Source organism: Botryllus schlosseri, chromosome 10 (assembly GCF_051294905.1).
Source record: "Botryllus schlosseri isolate E-star chromosome 10, Bs_hap1, whole genome shotgun sequence".
NCBI lineage: Eukaryota > Metazoa > Chordata > Ascidiacea > Stolidobranchia > Styelidae > Botryllus > Botryllus schlosseri.
In genome coordinates, this window is record NC_137245.1 from 4800164 (window position 1) to 4821304 (window position 21141).

A 21141-nucleotide genomic window follows, 5' to 3' on the forward strand; every position below is an offset into this window, starting at 1 on the left:
TCACTGGGCAATAAGGCGAACCTCCGGCAGGTCTGGAATATTGCACGATCCATATCTGGAAAACGAACAACTGGCGAAATCCCTAATATACAAGTGGGTACAAGTACTGTAAAGTCAGAGAAGGAAAAAGCAGATGCAATAGCCCAAGCTTTCGAAAGCGTTAGTAGTAACTCTCAACTTTCAGAGGAACTCAGACTAAGGAGACAACAGCTAACCATTAGACATTTAATCAATGACGATAGCAACCACCAATTTGACTGTCCCTTCACGATAAATGAGTTAACTAAAGCCATCAAATCCAAAAAAGCTCTTCTCCTGGCAATGATATGATAAACTATACTATGTTTAAGCACTTGCCAACTTCTGGCTTGACAAGCATGTTAGACATTATAAACCAGTCTTGGAACTCTGGACAAGTCCCTCGGACTTGGAAACAATCCACAGTTGTTCCTATATTGAAGGGAAATAAAGACCCATCCCTTACAAATTCATACCGCCCAATCGCCCTAACGAGTCATTTCAGTAAAGTCATGGAATCTATGATCGCTCATCGTCTATCTTGGTTTTTGGAAACCAACGATTTACTTCATACCTCTCAATGTGGATTTCGACGTGGTCGGAGGTGTCTCGATCATGTAATCGCTCTGCATGATGAAGTCTACAAAGCAATTCACAACGGACGTTCCACGATCGCAGTGTTCATCGACATTAAGAAAGCCTACGACACGGTTTGGCGACAAGCAGTTATTCACAAACTATTTCTATTGGGAGTCCGAGGTAAGATCTTGAATTGGTTGAACCAGTTTCTCACTGACAGGTCGTTTCAAGTACGGCTCGGTACTACACTATCAGAAACGTTTATTACGGAAAACGGAATCGCCCAGGGAAGCGTCCTCAGTCCTTTACTCTTCGCGGTAATGATTAACGACCTCCCCGCCACTGTGACTTCACACTGCCGATTATACGCCGACGACATTGCATTATGGCAAAGTGACCTGAACATTGAAGCTATCGCTTCTGAGATACAGATATCTCTAGAATCAGTACACCAATGGTGTAGGAAATGGGGATTTGAAATCGCAAGTCAAAAAACTGTCGCAATGCTTTTCACCCGGAAACGGAAAGTAATTCTCCCCAATCTACGTATGGGAGATCACGTGGTCACTTTTGCGGATACTTACAAATACCTTGGAATAATATTTGACAAAAGACTAAACTATAAGTATCATATTGATTACATAGCTCAAAAGTGCGAAAAACGGATAAATTTTCTGAAACTGATGTCTGGAACGAAATGGGGGGCTTCGAAACATGTACTTCTAACTTTATACAGAACTCTAGTAAAATCCGTGATCGATTATGGAATGGAGGCGTATTTCTTCGCGCCTGTGACGTACCTGAAGAAAATCACGGTAATCACTAATAAGGCATTACGGGTGTGCTGTGGTGCGATGAAAAGCACTCCGATATGTTCGATAGAAGCGTCGTGCAACGAGATGCCAATACACATAAGACACATGTTTCTTTGCTATCTATATGCTTATTGAGCTAAATGCACCTAGGGTTGCGCGTTATCCGTTTGACATAACATTAAGATTGATTTAGCGTTCGACCATGCCTATTGCATTGCACTTCGTGACGTTGCTGTGAGGTGATTACGACTTCGCAAAAAGAGCATTTCCGCTGAAGTGCGAAGTTTTTTACGGTATGTTTCTTATGTTGGGATACGACATAGCGATGTTCAAGACTGCCACCGTGGGAGTACTATCGAAACTACAATTCCCACTAATAAATAACATCTTAGCGGGAAAGAGCGAGCTTTTACCTTTTCGCACTCGCAAACCTCATTTCCAACTACTCGACACGAGTGGATTCACTTAATACCGGTTTCAGATACGAATACTCGAGTCATTGCCCCTGAAGAGTGTCAGCCGAAAATATTCGGATTCATTTCAATATGAATATGCTACTCAACCCCATAGTAATATCGACATAAGTCTCAAATCGACTTCGTCAACTACTTTTATCTACTATCAGCACGTTCTACGTTGGACCAGAGTCGGACGACTACAGACTGCATGTCAGCGGCTATTCGGGGAACGCCACGGATTCCTTTGCGCACCCGCCCAATCCGCTTGGCCGACATAATAAACAACGATTTTCCACGAGAGACGCAGACCATGATCGATCGGCTAGCAGGCATTGTGCCGTAATTAGACTGGGGGGATGGTGGTACAACGATTGTCAGTGGTCAAATCTCAATGGGAAATATGACATAGTCAACGATTTGCCGGGTGTCGTATGGTATCATGAACCAACGAGTCGACGCTTGTACATGAAATATACGGAAATGAAGTTTAGGAGAAAGTAATGATTCTATTTTTTCAATAAACGAAGTAGCATCGAAAGCGCATTTACGTGAAGAAGTGACATATTCCAAATATTTTACGTAGGCTGAGCTGACACAAGTTTGTTGGCAATTTATCAGCGGCAGAATATGTATTTTGTATATACCACTACCCAGCCTGCTACGTGCGCACTGCTCATTATACGAATTATATTTACATCCATCAAAATAAAATGACGATATCTAACTATTATATAATGTCAGGGTATTGCAAAACTCCTGGATGTTACCAACATTTTTCGAATAAATTCGATTCCTCCAAATTGTGTTATTTACGGTGTATAGCCTACGTAGTGGATAAATTCTATCGGTAGAATATATAGAATATAGAATCGGTAGGGATCGCTGTAATTAGGAATGCAAGGATTTGATATTTACAGTCAGGGTACACACTCATCTCATCCATATTTGTGCTGACACGCGCGCCTTTGACGTCATTGGTTGCAGATGATATGGTCCGATTGGTGGACCTATTATAATTGCTGTGGTGGTCTGTGGTGTACGATAGCGTACGGTCGGGGAGGTTGGGGTTCAAACCTGTTGAGGAATGACCTTGCATTTGCCAATGATTACTTATGCTCGTTGATTATTTTTCTATGTTCCAACCTTCATTAATATTTCGTGTGTCGTAGCCTAGAAGTGGGCAGTGCTATAAGTCGGCAGTCACGGAATAAAAATGAATAATATCGGCCTGGTGTAAATGACCATAGCAGGGTTGTAATGACTCGAGTCACGATTTTCTGATGACTCGACTTGAATCGAGTCATTTTCCCAAGATATGGTAATAACTCGACTTGAGCCAATCTGTCGAGTGCGCATGACTCCAACCAAGTCATATGAATCGAGACTCAGACAGTCAAGACCGACATTTCATTGTAATTGTAAAGTTACCACACTATAGGGATTTCGTCTAGTGGTACTGGTACCTGAAAATGCCACCAAAAACTGCTAAAAGTGGGAAAAATTATTATATTATGAATGCAAATGATTCGATATTATACCAAACAGAGTTATAAAAAGTGAGTTAATAAGATTTTTACTGGATAGCCGTCAACACATTGACTTGGACTCGGACTCGAGTAATATGACCATGACTCGGACTCGAACCTCCGATTGCTGACTTGGACTCGGACTTGACTCGGTGGTGAATTGAAAATGACTCGATTTGGCTCGACTTAAAACTATAAAATGGAGTTTGACTTGTGACTCGGAGCCTTTTTTGTTTGTTTTGGGGTATTCATGGTGTTTCTCGACTACTATGGTCATTTTCATTATTTGTATTTTCCGTAACTGCCGACTTATAGCATGGCCCACCTCTAGGCTTTTGTAAGACACCACTGACGCGGATGAGGTGGCGAGGACGAGCCTAGGTAAACCTCCAACACTTAGGTATCGGAATTCTGAAGTATAGACCTCGGTCGGACTCGAACCCGCACCCATTGGTGTTGCAGCCGCGGATTATACCACTGCGTTATCTCGCCACTGACTCGGAGCCTTGTGACCTGGTTACAACCCTGGACCATGGTAGTCAACAAACACCATAAATACCTCAAAACAAACAAACAAACAGCTGGAAGAACAGAAGGCAAATAACGAACGGCAGATGAAATAATGGATGTGGACGCTGCGACAAATGTCCTCTATAGACCACTCAGAGTAGGGGTTCTTGGCCTTGACAAACTCGCTCAACACTTACTCTTACTTACTTACCCGTAAAAGCGTTATTTCAGAGCTGATTTACGGTGCTTCAGTCGAATTTAACCGTGTATTTCACCAAAATCGAAAATAATTTCATGAAAAATCGGGAAAGTTGCATAAAGTGGCATGAAAAAAAAATTGACAAAAGTTGCAAAAAGCTGCACTATAAGATTCCTTCAAACAGCTTAGAATAGCATTCTCCATATCTTACGAGTATTTAGGAAGCTGCCGGAAGCTGTAAAAAAAGTTGCAAAAGTTGCAAAAACTTGTTCTAGTGATAACACGTCAATCTACGTAAAAGATCAAGCTGGTTCAATCGCCATTGAATAATCCTACTGTTGATTTGTAAGACTTCTGAGACATCGACATCCATGAAGTCGGTTTCGATTGCAATACATCCGTTGCAAATCACACGCGAAGGACGAAAACGGATTATTTACCTTATTCAGAGTGCGACTATGTGTATTTAAAGACATGCCTTCAATTTCCTATTTGCAACTCTTTCATCAGCATTATAATCGACAACATGTCATTGTTCTCTTGAATAGTCAAGATTTAGCCTATAAGACAGATGTTATCAAAACAGGGTCCGTGAAATTTAAATTTAAATCGTAGGCTGCTGTTTTGAGGTATTTATCGTCTTTTCGACTACAGCCAGTCCTTCGTTATTTGAGCGATTTGTTGTCACTACAGATCAGACATGGGGTAATCGCGATTAGTAATCGTAATCGATTACGACGATTACAGCATTTTCAAGTAATCGTAATCGCAATCGATTACATTCGAGAAAATTCCGAAGTAATCGTAATCGTAATCGACTACTTCCCATATTTAATCGATTTCTTTGCAAAACAACGATTACTTTTTATTTGTACAGGACTATGAGATAAACTGAACATTCGTGAACAAGGAAGAAGTATTATACCAGTTAGTTATAGCACAAACGTCAGATTTTCAGATGCAACTGCTCATTATTACGCCAGAAGGGGACTATTAGCTTTGCTCGTCATTGCGGAAGAAGTATCCAGCTATCCACACATAGTGAATAGATATTCGATGTGCATTAGTGTGATTGTAAGAACACTCACCGTACTGCATATCAGGTTATCAATACATTCCAGACGCCACTACCTCGCAGCAGGATAATTAACCACTACTCTGCCTAGTTTCAAATAGTAACTTTTGTATTGATGTTTGGTTATGCTTAGTTAAACGCGGTTTGACCGTTGCTGCTTGGCGAGCAGTAGGCCTATGTAGTACGAACGTACACCGGACAAAGGTTTGAAATTTTGTAGCCTACTCGTCAAATAAAACATTACGGTTTCCACGACGAAGCATTAAAATCAACAGCTTCTGATATATATCATAACCCAGCTGGTTCTCGTAATGGCCGCTTGCATTACATTATCTGTATTAAGTTGTAGGCAGAATTTTGTGTTTACTTTCTCTTATTCTCATATGATTCTACTTGAAACGGGCGCTAATCGTTATTTCACAATTCCGTACTCAACATTTGGGCCTGCCGCCATAGCCATCGGCTTATACACAATGTTAGCGTGGCATGTAGCAAAAATCAGGACAAACAAAGCAAATCGTCCCCCACTCCAAACGTTGCTCTTGGGCCCCCATAGGATAGTAAATTTTCAAGTTGAAGATTTAATTTCGTCAATAATATTGGTAATTGCATTATATTACTATTCATTTTTAATCCTCTCTCAGCCCCCGATGGTCAGATTTACCTGAAGAGCTGGAGGCACGTAATTCATAACTATAAAATCTGGTATCTTGTAATAATTAGTTACTTTAGGAGGGTATCGTTGTTAATTCGTGACCTCCGGTCTGTTATATAATCAAAAGATATTGTTGTGGTCCAAACGTATAGCAGACTAAAAGAAATACTTGCGTGAGACGCACACACTAATTGCCATGTCTTTAATGCTCCGTGGGTGCCCGGGTGGCATTTGCATTGTGGGCTCAGATTGGAAGGACCGGACTATTAGTCACGCCCACCCAGCGCGGCTATATTGACAATGGACACATACCCCAAGTTTCGGCCTATGTCTTTCATTAGTAGTACACTTCGTGGATTCGCATGTTGGCCGAAACTGCATATGTGATTTGGTGTGACGTTGCGCGGTATTGACTGGCATCTAAATGCCTATTACTACAAATTATGCATACTTTTTTTATTGGCGTATGTATTTCAAAATCAAGCTATCTAGTAGAGACATTTAAATTGCGATGCTCGTAGATAATTTTTAAGTTCATGAAATCTCTCGCAAATAGTCAATAATTTGTGTTGGTTTACGGAATACTTTTGAGTCCCCTTCGAGCTCGATCCTCACCCCATTAGGAAATTTGGGGTGCGGCAGTTGTGGAGCTCGCAAGAATGCAAATCGTTGGGTGCGATAAATCGTCCTCCATAAAATAGGCAATGGGTACTTTATGACATAACAAGCAATTATCGTTATCGTGTTATCTCATTAGGCCTTTTCAGCGCAATCCATATATTGTCTTCCAATATAACTTCTAAGATGCAAAATAAATGTAATCGTGAGTAATCGTGATTACTTTTCCAATGTAATCGTAATCGTAATCGACTACTTCCTGATTTTGCTGTAATCGTAATCGTAATCGTAATCGCGTCATTCCGAAGTAATCGTAATCGCAATCGATTACATTCACGAAGTAATCACCCCATGTCTGCTACAGATACGATACCGGCAACCCTTCCCTCTCAGAACCAGGGCTGTGGAGTTGCTCAATTTTACCACCGACTCCAACTCCGACTCCTGAGTCTTTATTCGTACCGATTCCAACCCCGACTCCTGAGTCATTAAACCTACCGACTCCGATTCCGACTCCAACCCCGACTCCAACAGTATTACCAATTAACTTTGAAAATTATATGCCACAGGGACGGTTAAGGGACTATTATATAGGCCTAACCATTAAATATATGCAAGCATATGATTAACGATGCCATGCGAAATTGTTTCATTGTGGCACAGCAAAGCAATTGATGTGTGGCTCTTGTGTATGAGCAATTAATACAGAGATGCATCTTACTATTTTTTTCATTACACACTGTACTGATTACAAGCACCCATACTCTCACTATTAAAAGACATTGGTCATAAATGAAATTCAGAAAGTAGTCAAATAGCATATGTCTAGTCTACATGCACTTAGTCAAGTATTCATTGACTATAGGACTTGCAGTTTTTCATAATCATTTATTCGACCCAAGCAGCTAAGCTACACTACAAATATTTTCAATTTTGTCAAGCGGGAAGGAGCGTTTGGTTATTGTCGTGAACTGACTATTGCGTTGAATAACTGACTGAAGCTTTATTAAAGCAAAGGTAACCAATGTGGCTTTAAGCAACATAGAACACAACCGACAGCAGAACAGAAGAGAATAGAATGACACGGTAACGATAAGGCGACACTGTACTGTACAGCGTAACTAATCAGATGCAAGTCATTATTGCCTTTGCGGATCACCACAGTTATTTATACACCAATTTTACAAACAGACGATATATTTGCTCTGTCACAATATCATGGTATTCTTTCGTCAATTAGTGACTGCATCGCGAAGATACATATTGCATCTTTCTACCTGTATGCAACTGAATTGTAATTTGCAAATAATGTTCAATTTTATCTATGCCAGCGATTGCTAACTTTTTCGGCCAAAGGGGCATATGAGATATACGAACCATTGCGCGGGCAACTTGAATTTTGTTAACCTTCTTTTATTCGTCCGATAGGAACAAACCGAATTCGGTAGCATTGAAAACAAGACTTGACACTTTAAAATTGATAACAATTATATCATGATTCCGTGTACAACTGTACAGTGTGCAGTAGGGTTGTTCAAAATTTGGAAAATGTTTGGAATTATGTATGTCCATCGCTTATGCTGTTGATTATTGTTAAAAAACAATAATGTGCTTGAAAGAAGCTCCCAGGAAAGCCTCTAACATTTGTCTAAATGCGTTTGAAAGTCGTTGTTGAAGAGTGGGCGGGCAACCGACAGCAGAGGCGGGCAATCACGAAACAACGGTTTTTGATTGCGTAATCGGCTAAGCTTCACTGATTACTGCAACAGCTGACTCGGATTCGGGAGCTTCGCTTTACTAAATTGAAAGTCTGTTTTGCTGAGGTAGAGTCTGTTAGTAGCGGTTGTGGTTCTGTACAAGCGCGTTGTGTGTTGATGAGTCATTAGTAGTACTGCAACACGTGTTCTTTGAGGGCGGGTTTCAAATAGTCGACTTAGGCCCGTATTCGGGCTTAAGCTACACCCCTCAGGCTGAAGTCGGTTTCAAAACTGTGACTTGAGGGGATTTCCCCTCCAGCGTGCGCTTTGTTAAGACAGATATCCAAGCCAGCTAGGGGGTAGGCTGAAGTCAACGGTGCTGATAACTGTTGTGCTGTTTGTTGAAGGATACTGGCCGTTCTTCTGATGTATATCTTGGCAAATCAGATTAGATCATTGTATATTGATGTCAGGCAGTTTGGAACAATGTTTATATCACAAACGTGACAAGTTTGTATCATATACCGTTATAGTGGGATTTATACAGTGGAATGCTGCAGGGGTCTTCGTATACTGAACGGATTTCAATTCAAATGTATAGCCAGAGCCCTGAGGCACTCAGGACACATCAGCACTTCTTCTATAACCGCACCATATAGTATCAAGCAATGCTCCCCATGACCACCATAACCCGCGTTCGCTGGCTCCAATCGATTCGGTTACGAATATGATATGACTATGGTTACGAGACACGGGAAGTGATATTTGGGGTAAGGCGTAAAGGTGTGCCTAGCGTTGGACTTGCGAATGCCGCCCATTTTGGTAAAGAAAGGTCAGCGATAAGAATCCGCTACGGGTAATGATGCTGATCAGTGGTCATGGGGAACATCAGTTAATATAGTGCATGTATCGAAGAAGCCCGAAGATGAGATTTTAGGTTGCGGCAGATCAACAGATCCTTTATTGATAGCCTACGTGCTACGTCAACTCAGCATTATAGTTTTCTCGTCTGGTTACGTCTTTTAACTTAGGCACGTTGACGTTTTGACAGTTTGGCTTTGCTGTGGTCATAGCCAAAAAGTGAACACACGACGCGTCACCAGAAAATGGAAAATATGTATCATGCTCATTTCGTTGAGCCTAATCAATGTTGCACCACTTGCACCCAACTGTGATTGATTGCAGGGTTACCCTCAATATCCATTTTCGTTCCACCCCTATGAGCATTGTCATAAATATGTTTAACTGCTACTTTCTAGAATAGTGCCGACTACATGGAACTTTGATCAATATGTGTCTATTCAACCAGCATTGTATTGATATTCCGTTCACTGCACGCGCACCGAATTTCAGCATAGTGGATAAAGATCCAGAAGTTTCGGAAAGAAAAATGACATGACTTTGCATGAAGTTGCTAGTGAATTGCTATAGATGTGAAGCAATGTTCCCTCTAATTTTTGACGAGTCTGTGCGTACACTCAAGAACTCACTACGCAGACCCTCGGAAAACAGTGCGTAACGACTAAAAAAGGGTCATGACTTCAGATTTTCTGTGTGCATAAACCGTGTCAGCACTGCGCATTTGCGCATGTATGCAGCTTAAAGGGGCCATTGATGTGAAGTGATATATGCCAATAATCTTCAAAGTGCAGTACATGCTAACGCTACAGTAATCCAAATTTTTTGAGATATATGTCAATTCAATATTGATTTTCACAGATTTGCTACCCAGTCATAGTATCATCATAGTAGCATAATCAGTCAATGTAAAAATTATTATATAGCTGTGCAATGTGGCACCAGAGTGAGCTGCAGGCTGTGAAACAAATGATAGCACCATTCTTTTGGAACGCAGAGAAAATCAAACAAGCAGTGATGTGCCAAGCCATCAAATAGGTATTTATCTATCTATCCGTATATGTGAGTGTGAATGCACATACCAATATCCAGCTCCTTTTATATTAAGGTTTTTCTGAAACACTTTGCTCGAGCTTTATCCAGTTCCTCGAACCGTGTTACCAACACTGGGCTGTAAGTGTGTCGTCATATTTATACCATGCTTGATAAGTTGTTTTGTGATAGATGCTGACCCATCTGATCTGCCAACTTATGGAGTAGCAGTTGGGAGCTGCATCTGCTAGTTGTTTGGGCAACATTTCCAACCAAATCATTCATCATTCATTACCAGGCCATCAATTGTCTGTTTGTTATCTCATTATTATTGCTATTAATTATTATCTCATTATTATTGCTATTAACATTCGTATAGTTTGCTAATGTTATGTATTACAATAGACTATTGAGTTTTGTATGGATAGCAACAGTATAAAAATTTAAAAAATTTGTTCGAAATTTATCAGTTATATCTCTACTAACAGCTCACCGAAGTCCAGGCCCGAAGTCAACTATGAAGCAGCGAAGATTTGAAAATCAGTGATAAAGCAGAAGAGAATGAAACAAGTTGAGCATGGTCTCAACGTTTTATAGAAGATGCTGAACAACATTAATTTGACGCTAGCCGAATCTAGAGTCAAAACATGTCTTTTGTACATTTGATTCAATTTTGTTCCGCCGTTCATGTTCACCTGCTCCAGTTTTCTAAGCCCCTTGCAATAACTTCGCTATCTTGTGTCCAAATTTATAAACTTGAACTTACTTAAAGCCATAATGCACATTTTACCTCATTTTAACGTGTCACAAGAAATAAAGCACGAGTATGTTTTGGAATGTAATCAAATGTATTGCAAACAAGAATGCCAGCTAGAAAAAATCTCTAGATCATGCGTTGTCGTGCAGATTTCTCTGTAGGAGTCGATACTGTGGGAGTGCGGTCAACGCTTCCAGTTGCAGTATGTCATCAAATTCAGCTCCATCTGCCTTGTCAGCATTGCTATGATTGTAAAGGCAGAAGCAGGCTATTGTCATATCGATATTCTGAGGTTCTTCCTTGAATATAGCCAATGCGCGAGATTTTCTTCAACACAAAGCACTACGCTCTGCCAGAGGAGAGGGTAACAATATGCATGAAAACAATAGTGGCTTTTTTCGGTCAAAGTTCTTGGGCATAATAGTGTCGTGAGTAATAAGTCCTCAGTGGATATTCAGCATCTCCAAGAGCATAATCTTCATCAATTAATATGCCCAAATGCTGGGCAGTTGTGTCTTCAAAAATCGGTATCACAGCCGCACTATTTCTTCGAATACTTTGCGATAACGTGCTGTTCATTTGCCAGATACTTTCTCGGGGTTCCGTTCTGATCATCCGTCCGTAAATTTCAACAACTCAAACAATTCCATATTCCTTCACTGCATCGCTACTATACTTTACGACATCAGCAAGCAACTCAAAACAATAACAACTGGCCTCGGTTCCGTGTTGAACTCGCTACAGCGACGAAGTAGACAGTAATTACTCGCAACTAACGGACTTGGCCGAGCGCGGCGCCAAATTGACATTTGAAACCGAAGTAAGACCGCCGACGCCTGGCGTCTGGAGCAAGTCAATCACTAGCCTTAAGGGGGCACTCCTAGTTAGAAATAAAAATTTTGTGAAATTTCTTTTATTATCGATCTAGAACGGAAATTTCACGCAGATTCCGAATATGAAACTACTTTTTTGATAGTCCAACTCCTTCTTGGTCAAATCTGCCTTATTTTGGTGACCATTTTAAATAAAAATAAAAAATTACAGTTAAATTTCGAATATAGCCGTGTATATTCACTTTTATTGGAGGAAATAGCGCCATCTGGTGATTTCTATACTAAACAGAGCTTGAAATAAGTATTATAGCCACTACTAGCCAGTCTGCTGCTTCCATAAACCTGGCTGCTTGACTGATTCAGTACCGAAAACAGGTGGTGTGAAGGCTGTATTTTTTATTTATTTTTCTATTCGTTGACTGATCACTGACAATATTAGGTAGTATTTACTGTTTGTGGATAACTATGTTCGATTGCTTTTCATTTCTATAGCTTTCAATATGCCTAGAAAGAGTCGAATGAGGAAATTTAGACGTAGCCAAAAACATTTTGTGCACACTTCGCAGTAGGCAAAGACATCCAAATGATCCAGCACTGGGCCGAAAGAAAAAGCAAGCAAAGCAGCTACCAGAGTCTTTTTTGCCATACATTCTGCCACTCTGGCTCTGTAAGAGGTTGCCAGATGAATCTTTATTGAGGAGATACATTAGTGGACTCGCCCACAATGAAAATGAGCCATTGAACATGACCCTATGGCAAAGGTATCTGAAAGAAGAATACTTTGGAACTGCAGCAGTCAAACGGGCCGTGGCGCTGTGTGTTCTCAACTGGAATGTTGGTTGTAGTGGTTTTTTTGATGTTTTTGATGGCCTAAAGCTTACCAGTTGATAGTCCCACAAGAAGTACTGGTTTTAGTGGACAAAAAATGATAAAAACTGCATCTCAACAGTCGTTCACTGTCAAAAAAGCAAAAAACTGAAAGAGTTCGAGAGTCCTTGGGCACATCCGACTAGGTGCCTGTCGGGTATTAACGCTCAATTTCTGTTAGAAATGGTTCACTGTGTGATGCAAATCAACTAACGTGACCATTGATATCATGAGCAGCGTTCATATCCTTGTTTATCGGAGTTATTGTGGTTGTAAATTTTTAAACGCGTTTTTCTCAAAACTGACTTTTTCTGCCTACGAATTCTATCTTCTCTGCACCTGCTTATCCGATTCATCTGAAATTTTGCACGAATAATGGTTTGGGTATATATAATAATCCGATGGAGCGCTTTCTCGAATTTTTTTCCGTGGAGATTTCTATATAGGAAGAAATGTTGCGAAAAAGCCTAAATTTAGGGTTCGCTGCCAAAAATTTCATAAATTTTGTTACGAAACGTTTTTTTGAAAATCCCTCCATGGGATTGTAGATATATGTCTGTACTATCCCTCCACCAATTTTGAATAGAATATATATAGAGCATTTCGACTTTTTAGGATTTTGGTGAATGGGGGTGAAAATTTACATATCTTTTTGAGTTCACCTCCCCTTGGGGGGTATGCCTATGGTTGAACGTAAAGGCCATATTCGGAAAGGAAATTTCCTGCCCTTTCCAACATTATATGAATCATTCAGCTTGCATCTACCTTGTGGGAGATATGACCATATACGTGAACACCTGTAAAATTCATTTCTAACTAGGAGTGCCCCCTTAAGCCAGGTCTAAATTAAGACAACTTTTTGAAACCCACCCTGAATGATTCAGAGTCGATAGCAGTAGTTTATGCTTTAGAGCAACAATAGTGCAGCCATGGCAGAGGCAAAACGGCGAAAGATTGCCCACATGCCGCAGCGAAGAACAAGATCCAAATCTGAGCAGTACTTGGTCGGATATACTTGCGATTACATCTGTGGCTCGAGATTACCTACTATACGAGAAGTAATGAGTTACTTGCTGCATCTGAAAGAGCATTGTCCTCAGTCAACCCCTACTCATGAACTATGTACTGTGGTGGTGGATGATGTAATGACAGTGTGGAAAATGGCGAGAATTGCGACAATGCAGAAATCACATGTGGTGCGATCACTTCAAAACCTGCACGAAAGATGGCGTGGTCTGAAGAAGAATCCGAAAGAGGAAAGTGATCCCAAGGGTTAGAGGACAAAATTCACTGATGATTTGGACAAGCTGTGGGATATTGGAAGTAGAGATGCCATAACAACAATAAAAAATGACATTTATCTATCACATGAAAGAAAGCTTGAACACATTGCATTTTATGAAGATCAACGGCAATCTCGCCAGTCAATAATGTTGGGAAGAGACAGAATTCTGACTAAAGACCTCAAAAAGAAAACAGCAGCCATTGCAGATCAAACTGTTGAAAACGTTTCACACGACTCAAGTTGTGACTATGTTGTTTTAGCATCATCGTCATCTTCAAAAGAGGGTGACAGTTTGAGTTCAAGTTCTGACTATGATGCTGATGTTGGACTTGGCACCTCGACCCAATCCATTAAACTGGTGGCACCTAAAAATATTATGAAAAATACGCATGTTTCCCAAGCTCTGGATCGATTGCAAGTAACTGACAACGATGCAACGATGCTGATGGGAGCATTTATTAAGGCTTGTGGAGGAGATATAGCCATGTTCTCCCTGTTAAGATCTTCAACGAAGAGAGCCAGGGAAACAAATCGCCTGGAAATATCTCGGGACATTTTGGAAAAATTTGCCGAAAATAGACCACAGCATGTTGCCATTCATTGGGATGGAAAGCTCTCAGAGAATAGATTAGGAAATCGATATGAAGCTTTGTCAATTGTTCTATCTTGTCAACCTCAATACTCGGAAGGAAAACTACTTGGAATTCAGAAGATACAAAATGCGGCAGGTCAGACACAAGCTGAAACTACTTTCGACATAATTAAAAAGTGGGATATACAAGATGCTGTAACAGCTTTGGTTTTTGACACCACAGCAAGCAACAGCGGCTGGAAGAAGGGTGCAGCGAAGATCCTTGAGGACCTTCTAGGAAAGAAGGTTTTTTACCATGCGTGTCGGTACCATGTGTATGAGCTAGTAGTCAAAGACGTCTGGAAATGTTTATTTGGAAAAGCAACAACCGGACCAGAGAACACATGCACTGTAAATCTAAAAGGTGGAGATTTCCTCCATTAGAAGTGGTTCACCATTTTGACCATTTCTGGTGGAATGCAACTCCACCCCCCATCATGGTGGAAATACTTTCCACCCTATATGGGGCAATACCCTCCTCCCTATATGCGGATTACCTTCCACCCTATATGGAGGAATACCCTCTACCCTATATGGGGGACATACCTTCCACCCCAACCTATCTGTCAGCTGCCACACATCTTTGCTTTATGCAATACTGCAGAATACAAATCCAATTAAAACATACAAGCATGGCATTTCATGCATTTTATTATGCGTATTCAAACAGTCATTACTATAGGGTTACCATATTACAGAATCGAAAAAGGAGGACAATTTTACCAATTCAGGAAAGTTAGTTGATCAAGACTGACAGCCGATTTTGCTATTTTTTGCTGGAAAACTTTTGGTGTTAAATGAAAGCGACGAGTCCAAAATTACCATATTTTTACTTAAATTTAGTCGTGTTGACTAAAATAAAAAGTCGGCACTGACAATCGACTTCGAATGACCCGCTTGAGCCTCCGTATGGTAACCCTACATACCTATGATGACAGTTCCATTGTTTATGGCAACATATTAGTAGCCCTCACAACAAGATTTGTCAGCTCTACGCCAGGCAGCTTTAGCAGGTATGACGAAAGGCACGTGAGAGTGTGCTTGATATTCTTCTGAAACTGTTCAATATCCAATGAGCTGCGATCAGAAGAGCAAGTGCTTCATCAAAACTTTCAATGTTTTTTGAGAAGACGATTCCATCCAAGTGCAGGCTCCATTGCGAATTGTAGACCATCGTTGGATATGGAGAGATAGAAACCTGAAAGATATATTATATTACTATGAAATCTTCGGACTTCAGATCATTATGATATCGAGATAGGCTTAGCACATAGGACAATTTATATTACCACTGCTCAAGTTATAAACATGAATTTGTGTCACAAAATGTTGCTCATTTGATTTATGCTTTTAAAAATATCTTGTCACCAGTCTGTCTGCTGCAATGAAGTATATTTCAATCTCATGAGCCCCAATCCATTACTTAAGCTATGCGCGACGCCTGTACCAGGTCTACTGAAGCTTGCCACTTTCTATCGTTAGAAGTTGTAACGGCATATAAGAAATATGGATTGACTTGATTTTGAAACACTGGTTTACCATTATGGTCATTTACAACAGGCCGGTGTTCCTTATTTTTTAATCCGTATTTGCTGACTTGTAGCACGGCTCACTTCTAGGATTCTTGTAAGACACCGACGAGGCGAGGTAGAAACCAAACTTGTACAAACTACTGAATTTTCAAAATCAGTAACTAGAACTACAACTACTGAATTTTCAAAATCACTAACTTGAGCTACAACTACCAAATTTTCAATATCAGCAACTAACTACAACTACTGAATTTTCAAAATCCGCAACTAGAACTACAACCACTGAATTTTTTAAATCAGCAATTAGAACTACAACCAATCGAAAAAACGTTAGCTAGCTGACCATCGACTAACCAACTGTTTAGTTTTACCAATGTATATTATACACCATCTATCTACGAACAGCTTACCTCTCCAATATGAAGAAAATTGTCGTATCCTTCTCCAAAAATGGTTGGTATAACAGCACGCCAATCCAACACTCCATCACCTATAAAGCAGACACAGGTTATTAGAACTATCGATGATCACTTCTAGCATTCCAGTATTTATTTTGAACGCGTGTAATTTTCGGAAATGAATCCGACGGTAACTGGCTGGTACGAGACTATGTTATTGTGAAAGCCACGATTATTGGTGCGGCGCAAGTCAAACAAGTTTCTGCAATTGCATCTCAACGGCTGAAGTTAGAGAGCCACTGCACTTGAATTTATTCGAAAAAAGTTGTTAGCGGAAAATTTGCAATGCCACACAATTTCATGAAATAATACTCTCACCTAGTAATCCTTGTATAGTCTCGGGAACTTTAGGCCACTTCATTTTGGCCTGAGCTTTATTGTACCGGCTCTGTGTTGTGCACTTCCCATCAAGGTTTCAGCCTCTTCCAACATCTTAATATACATAAGATATGATACACCCGTGGCAATGACAATTTATACTATAGACCAGTTGTCACCGCGGCCCGCAACTTGATTTGAGATTTCGGAAGAAAGCTAAGAAAACATTTTAAAATGCTGAAATTGGCGTGTAATGGCCGAAACACTGACAAGACCGAGGCGCATAGAAAACAGGTTAGGGCAATGGTTCTGAAAGTGGGGGCGCGTCCTCTAGTGGGGGCTTTAAAGCATTTGAAGGGGCGCTGAGCTGCGGTCAACTGAATTTTTTTTCGCGCACTGCGCGATTTACCTCGATTTCATAGCTATAGTTATTGCTCTGTGTATAGTCCCGAATTCATATTATAGAATTCTCTCATCAACATTCATAACCATCCACGCCGTTAAACTATCCGATTGCTAACAGTATGGGTACATTTTGTGATATGACGATAAGGGCGGGCGAAATATTTCAGTGTCATAAAGGTTTGAGAACCACTGGCTTAGGGTTTCCCCACAAGATCAGCGTTCCCAGGTATCGTGCACAGCTCAGAGTTCAAAATAAAATGAAATTGATGCCAGTGATGTTTTGTTGTATTTTTATTCCTTCATTAAAATATTACTTCTTTTGTGGTCACTATGTCCATCGCCTATGTTAGGTAGCACAGGGTTGTACTGACGTAGAGTTTTAAGTCGTGGTTGCCTTCTTTATATCGATTTTGGATTCATGCGGCCCGCGGCCGCTACGAAATTTGAAAAGTGGCCCGCGAATCGTTTTGAGTTGGCGACCCCTGCTATAGACTATTGTACATCCTGAAAAATTAGAGTTCAACTAGCTCATCTTAAAACCAAGATATAAATTAACTAGACTTACAACCCAGGCTCTTTTGCATCTAGAGCTGCTGGCTCCTTCTTCTTCCTCAATCACATTCTTTCGTTTTGTACCATGCTTCTGCTTCATCTGATTCACCAATTCAGCTTCCAAATGTCTTCGATAGTCCTTGAACCTCTGCCTCAAGGCAATATGCCACGAGCCCTGAAGAAATTGCAAATATTGTTGGACTCAACTCTGCAGAGAGTACTATTACTAAAAGCAAGGAAAAACCTCTAAACAGTCCACAAAGTCTAAAAATCGGCATTTTTTCAACAATGGCAGCGCCACGACACAATGAACATTACAATGGGTGATTTGAGGTGGTTCTATTGCATTGACTTGATAAGCGATTTTTGGGTGACTCGAATTGAATCTAATCTTTTTTTTTCAAATATGTTAAATGACTCGACTCGAATCAATTTTTCATTGCATCTACGAAGAATATTTATTTCGAGTACGAGTCCTGATACTTGGCAAAATAGGGCCAGAAACTGTTAAGACTGAGGAAAATTACTGTATTCTGGATGCGAGCCAACTACACAAGCAGAATTGATAAAATGTGGATTGAGCTATACATGTCATTTTAAAGGTGTGTATCATAAATGGGGGCGCACTATATTCGGAAAATTACGGTATTAGTCCGGAATTCACCGGTAACAGGCAAGGACAGTATACTATGGATATCTGGCGTCCACATAGCGTATTATGACTATGACCATTGCCCACGACTGAAGTTACATGCAGCTTACCTAGCTGGAATTTTCTTCATTATTGTCTTTCAAAACTGGAGAGTTTTTTAATAATGCCAAGCATACTTCTCGATACTGATGCGCAGTGTGGTACCTGTTAGATAGATCCGCATATAGTTACCTGATATCTATCCAAACTAACGAAATGCATGCACGAGTTTCAAAACAAAATAGGATGGATGAATTGAATGGAATTATACTTACAAAGTATATCGCAAAGGATCTTGAAAGATAATTGTCTTGATCTCTTTTCTCAGTCTTTATGGAATTACAATATTGCCAGCGCTCCCATGCACCAAGTATTGACGAAAAGCTGGGATGTCGTAGACCACAGGCCATAGTTGTTATGAACGTGAAAGTGATGATTCAACTGGATCATCCGTCATAATAGATTCAGATAAAACCAGTAATGATTCAACTGAATCATCCATTACATAACGTTCAGATGAATCCACAGTTAGGGAGTCGCTAGTGATGCTGCTGTCGCAAACGCTTGGTACATTTTCTAGGAAAATTACGTATAGAGGTGACGAAATTGATAATTGAAGCCAAGCCTAAACTTACCGGTAACAGGAACTCTAATCCGATCATTGCCTTTTACATCAGCATCAGACAGAAATCAGTAAACTCCTTATCATAACACTCAATATTCAAGAATTCCGGCGCCAAATCAAATTTTAGTGCAGCAGATGATGGTATATCTTCTATTGTGCACGCAGTAATGATCTTGTTGTCGGTATTGAATTAAACTAAGTCTCATAATTATTTAGGACTGAAATCACAAGTTACAATTAGATATCAGAAGAGTTCCTTTCATTCAAACAAGATCTATCCTTGCAACAGTTATAATGAAAATCCAAATTCAAAATATGCAGCTACTGATGGTAAAACTAGAGCCAGTTTGAATACCGTACCCAATAGCTCTATCTATGGTATGCATGAATATGAGAATGTAATCATCCTAGCTAATTTCTTGCATTATAATCACCCGTTGGCTTACTTGAATTACCTTCCCACCAAACAAGATATCATCTCGTCTCTCAGGTACTGCTAACTGCTTATGGCAATGGCAAGTTCATTGAATTTTCAGTCACGAGCGATACCGGTACTTCATACGAAATCGATTAAGCAGATGACATCACTTATGAACTAAAATCAACGATAATCATAATTGTGATTAACTCAAAATCAATGAATATAGATATATCTTTCTGTCGACTGACTGAGTGACTGACTGACGACGCAGAGCGCGCATCCCCGTATATTCGAAATAGCAAATCGCCAGAGTCCCGGATGCTGCCGGTCACGGTTCATTGGTGAGAATATTGGCGATAATAATAAATACCTTAAAGGTTTTGGATATGCTACGGTCGTGCAGGATCTTGAAGTAATTATCACAATCCATTAATGGTATTCAGACATTTTCAAATTTAATAATCCCTCTACTGGCTTAACCACTTGGAAAAAAACTGTTCAATATTTTATCAATATTCCAAAATGCATGCGACTATGACTTCACATTGAGTAAAAAACAACACTCGACTCCAAATTCATGTCTGATGACGTTATTAACTATAAGCCAGTATCAACTGTTATGTTTTAATTGGGCAATACGACAGTTTGCAAACAGTCATTTCTGATTTCCACCATGTCAATAATTGTTTTCCACCAAATATGGTAGACTATTCATTCCCCCCTCTTTCCACCCTCTAAATTCCTCCATATGTGGTGGAGATACGGTGGATAAAGGGAAGGAATGTACCTTCCTCCATTTTTCTACCATTTTTTCCACCTTTTAGATTTACAGTGTGGTTTGCTCACCTTAAGAGCTGGAGCAGTCTTGACAGAAAACAGCAATTCAAGACCCTGACTATTCCTATATGCTTTATAGAACGAGCAGCAATGACAGTTGAGAACTTCAAGCTACTACTCGCCAGAAAAGATTTCTTCACACGGGATGACTACAAACAATGTGTGACTAATGCTCTTGCTCTTCTCGGTGCAGCTGGAGATATACATCATCACAAACCTGGTGCAACACACCATGCAAGATGGATGGGCACAATTCTGTATGCTCAGAAGATCTTCATGTGGGCTGATCAGTTACATTACAAATCTGAAGAAGTGGAACTGCTGCATCGCTTCAATTTATTTTTAGCTCTCTTTTATATCCCTGCCTGGGTTGCTTCCAGCATCGGTCGTGATGCAACCGGTAATGACTTGAGATTCATCCAGGACATGTTGAGTTACAAGGAACATGATGAACAAGTTTCCAAAGCTGCTTCACAAAAGCTTTTAAAGCATGACTGGTATATCGTGGAGGAAACCGTTGTATATGCCTTGTTTTCGCCGAGTGAAAGCAATGAAACCCGAGAAAATATGGCAAAGACGCTCCTGCAGGTAGAGCGAACTTCAAGTTTCAGGAGAGGCCCGCCCTCGTTGAATGCAACTGTACACATCAACAAGGACACTACTTTGTCTGATTTTATTGGGTCACAGTCGTGGTACATATTTGATGTTTTTGAATGCTCTGGGGCGTGGCTAGCTCAACCGGATGATGTTTGGCACTTATCAGATTCCTACACCAGAATGAGCTCCTACATCAGTTCTGTCACAGTCGTTAATGATATCGCAGCACGAGGTGTAAAGCTAAGCACAGACTATGCTGCAATCTTGACTGACAATGAACGACAAAGAGACT

General features: G+C 40.3%; 2 protein-coding genes across 5 annotated transcripts in view; one reads left to right on the top strand and one right to left on the bottom strand.

Annotated features, from left to right (window-relative positions):
• Positions 1 to 21141, top strand: part of LOC145448459 (ryncolin-1-like) — a 112475-nt gene that overhangs the window by 73442 nt on the left and 17892 nt on the right. The gene's annotated exons all lie outside the window — the stretch shown is intronic.
• LOC145448632 (uncharacterized) lies at positions 15047 to 20249 on the bottom strand. 4 transcript variants are annotated; one of them, XM_080327081.1, is made up of 7 exons: positions 19005 to 20249; positions 18645 to 18945; positions 18441 to 18534; positions 17692 to 17853; positions 16722 to 16835; positions 16356 to 16435; positions 15047 to 15611 (listed from the first exon to the last, which is right to left on the bottom strand). In XM_080327081.1, the coding sequence occupies exons 5-7, from the start codon at positions 16762 to 16764 to the stop codon at positions 15420 to 15422; spliced, it is 315 nt and encodes a 104-aa protein (XP_080183207.1). In that variant the 5' UTR covers positions 16765 to 16835; positions 17692 to 17853; positions 18441 to 18534; positions 18645 to 18945; positions 19005 to 20249; the 3' UTR covers positions 15047 to 15419. The 4 variants fall into 3 exon arrangements, with proteins under 4 accessions (XP_080183207.1, XP_080183206.1, XP_080183208.1 ...); XM_080327080.1 differs by lacking the exon at positions 18441 to 18534; XM_080327082.1 differs by lacking the exons at positions 18441 to 18534; positions 18645 to 18945.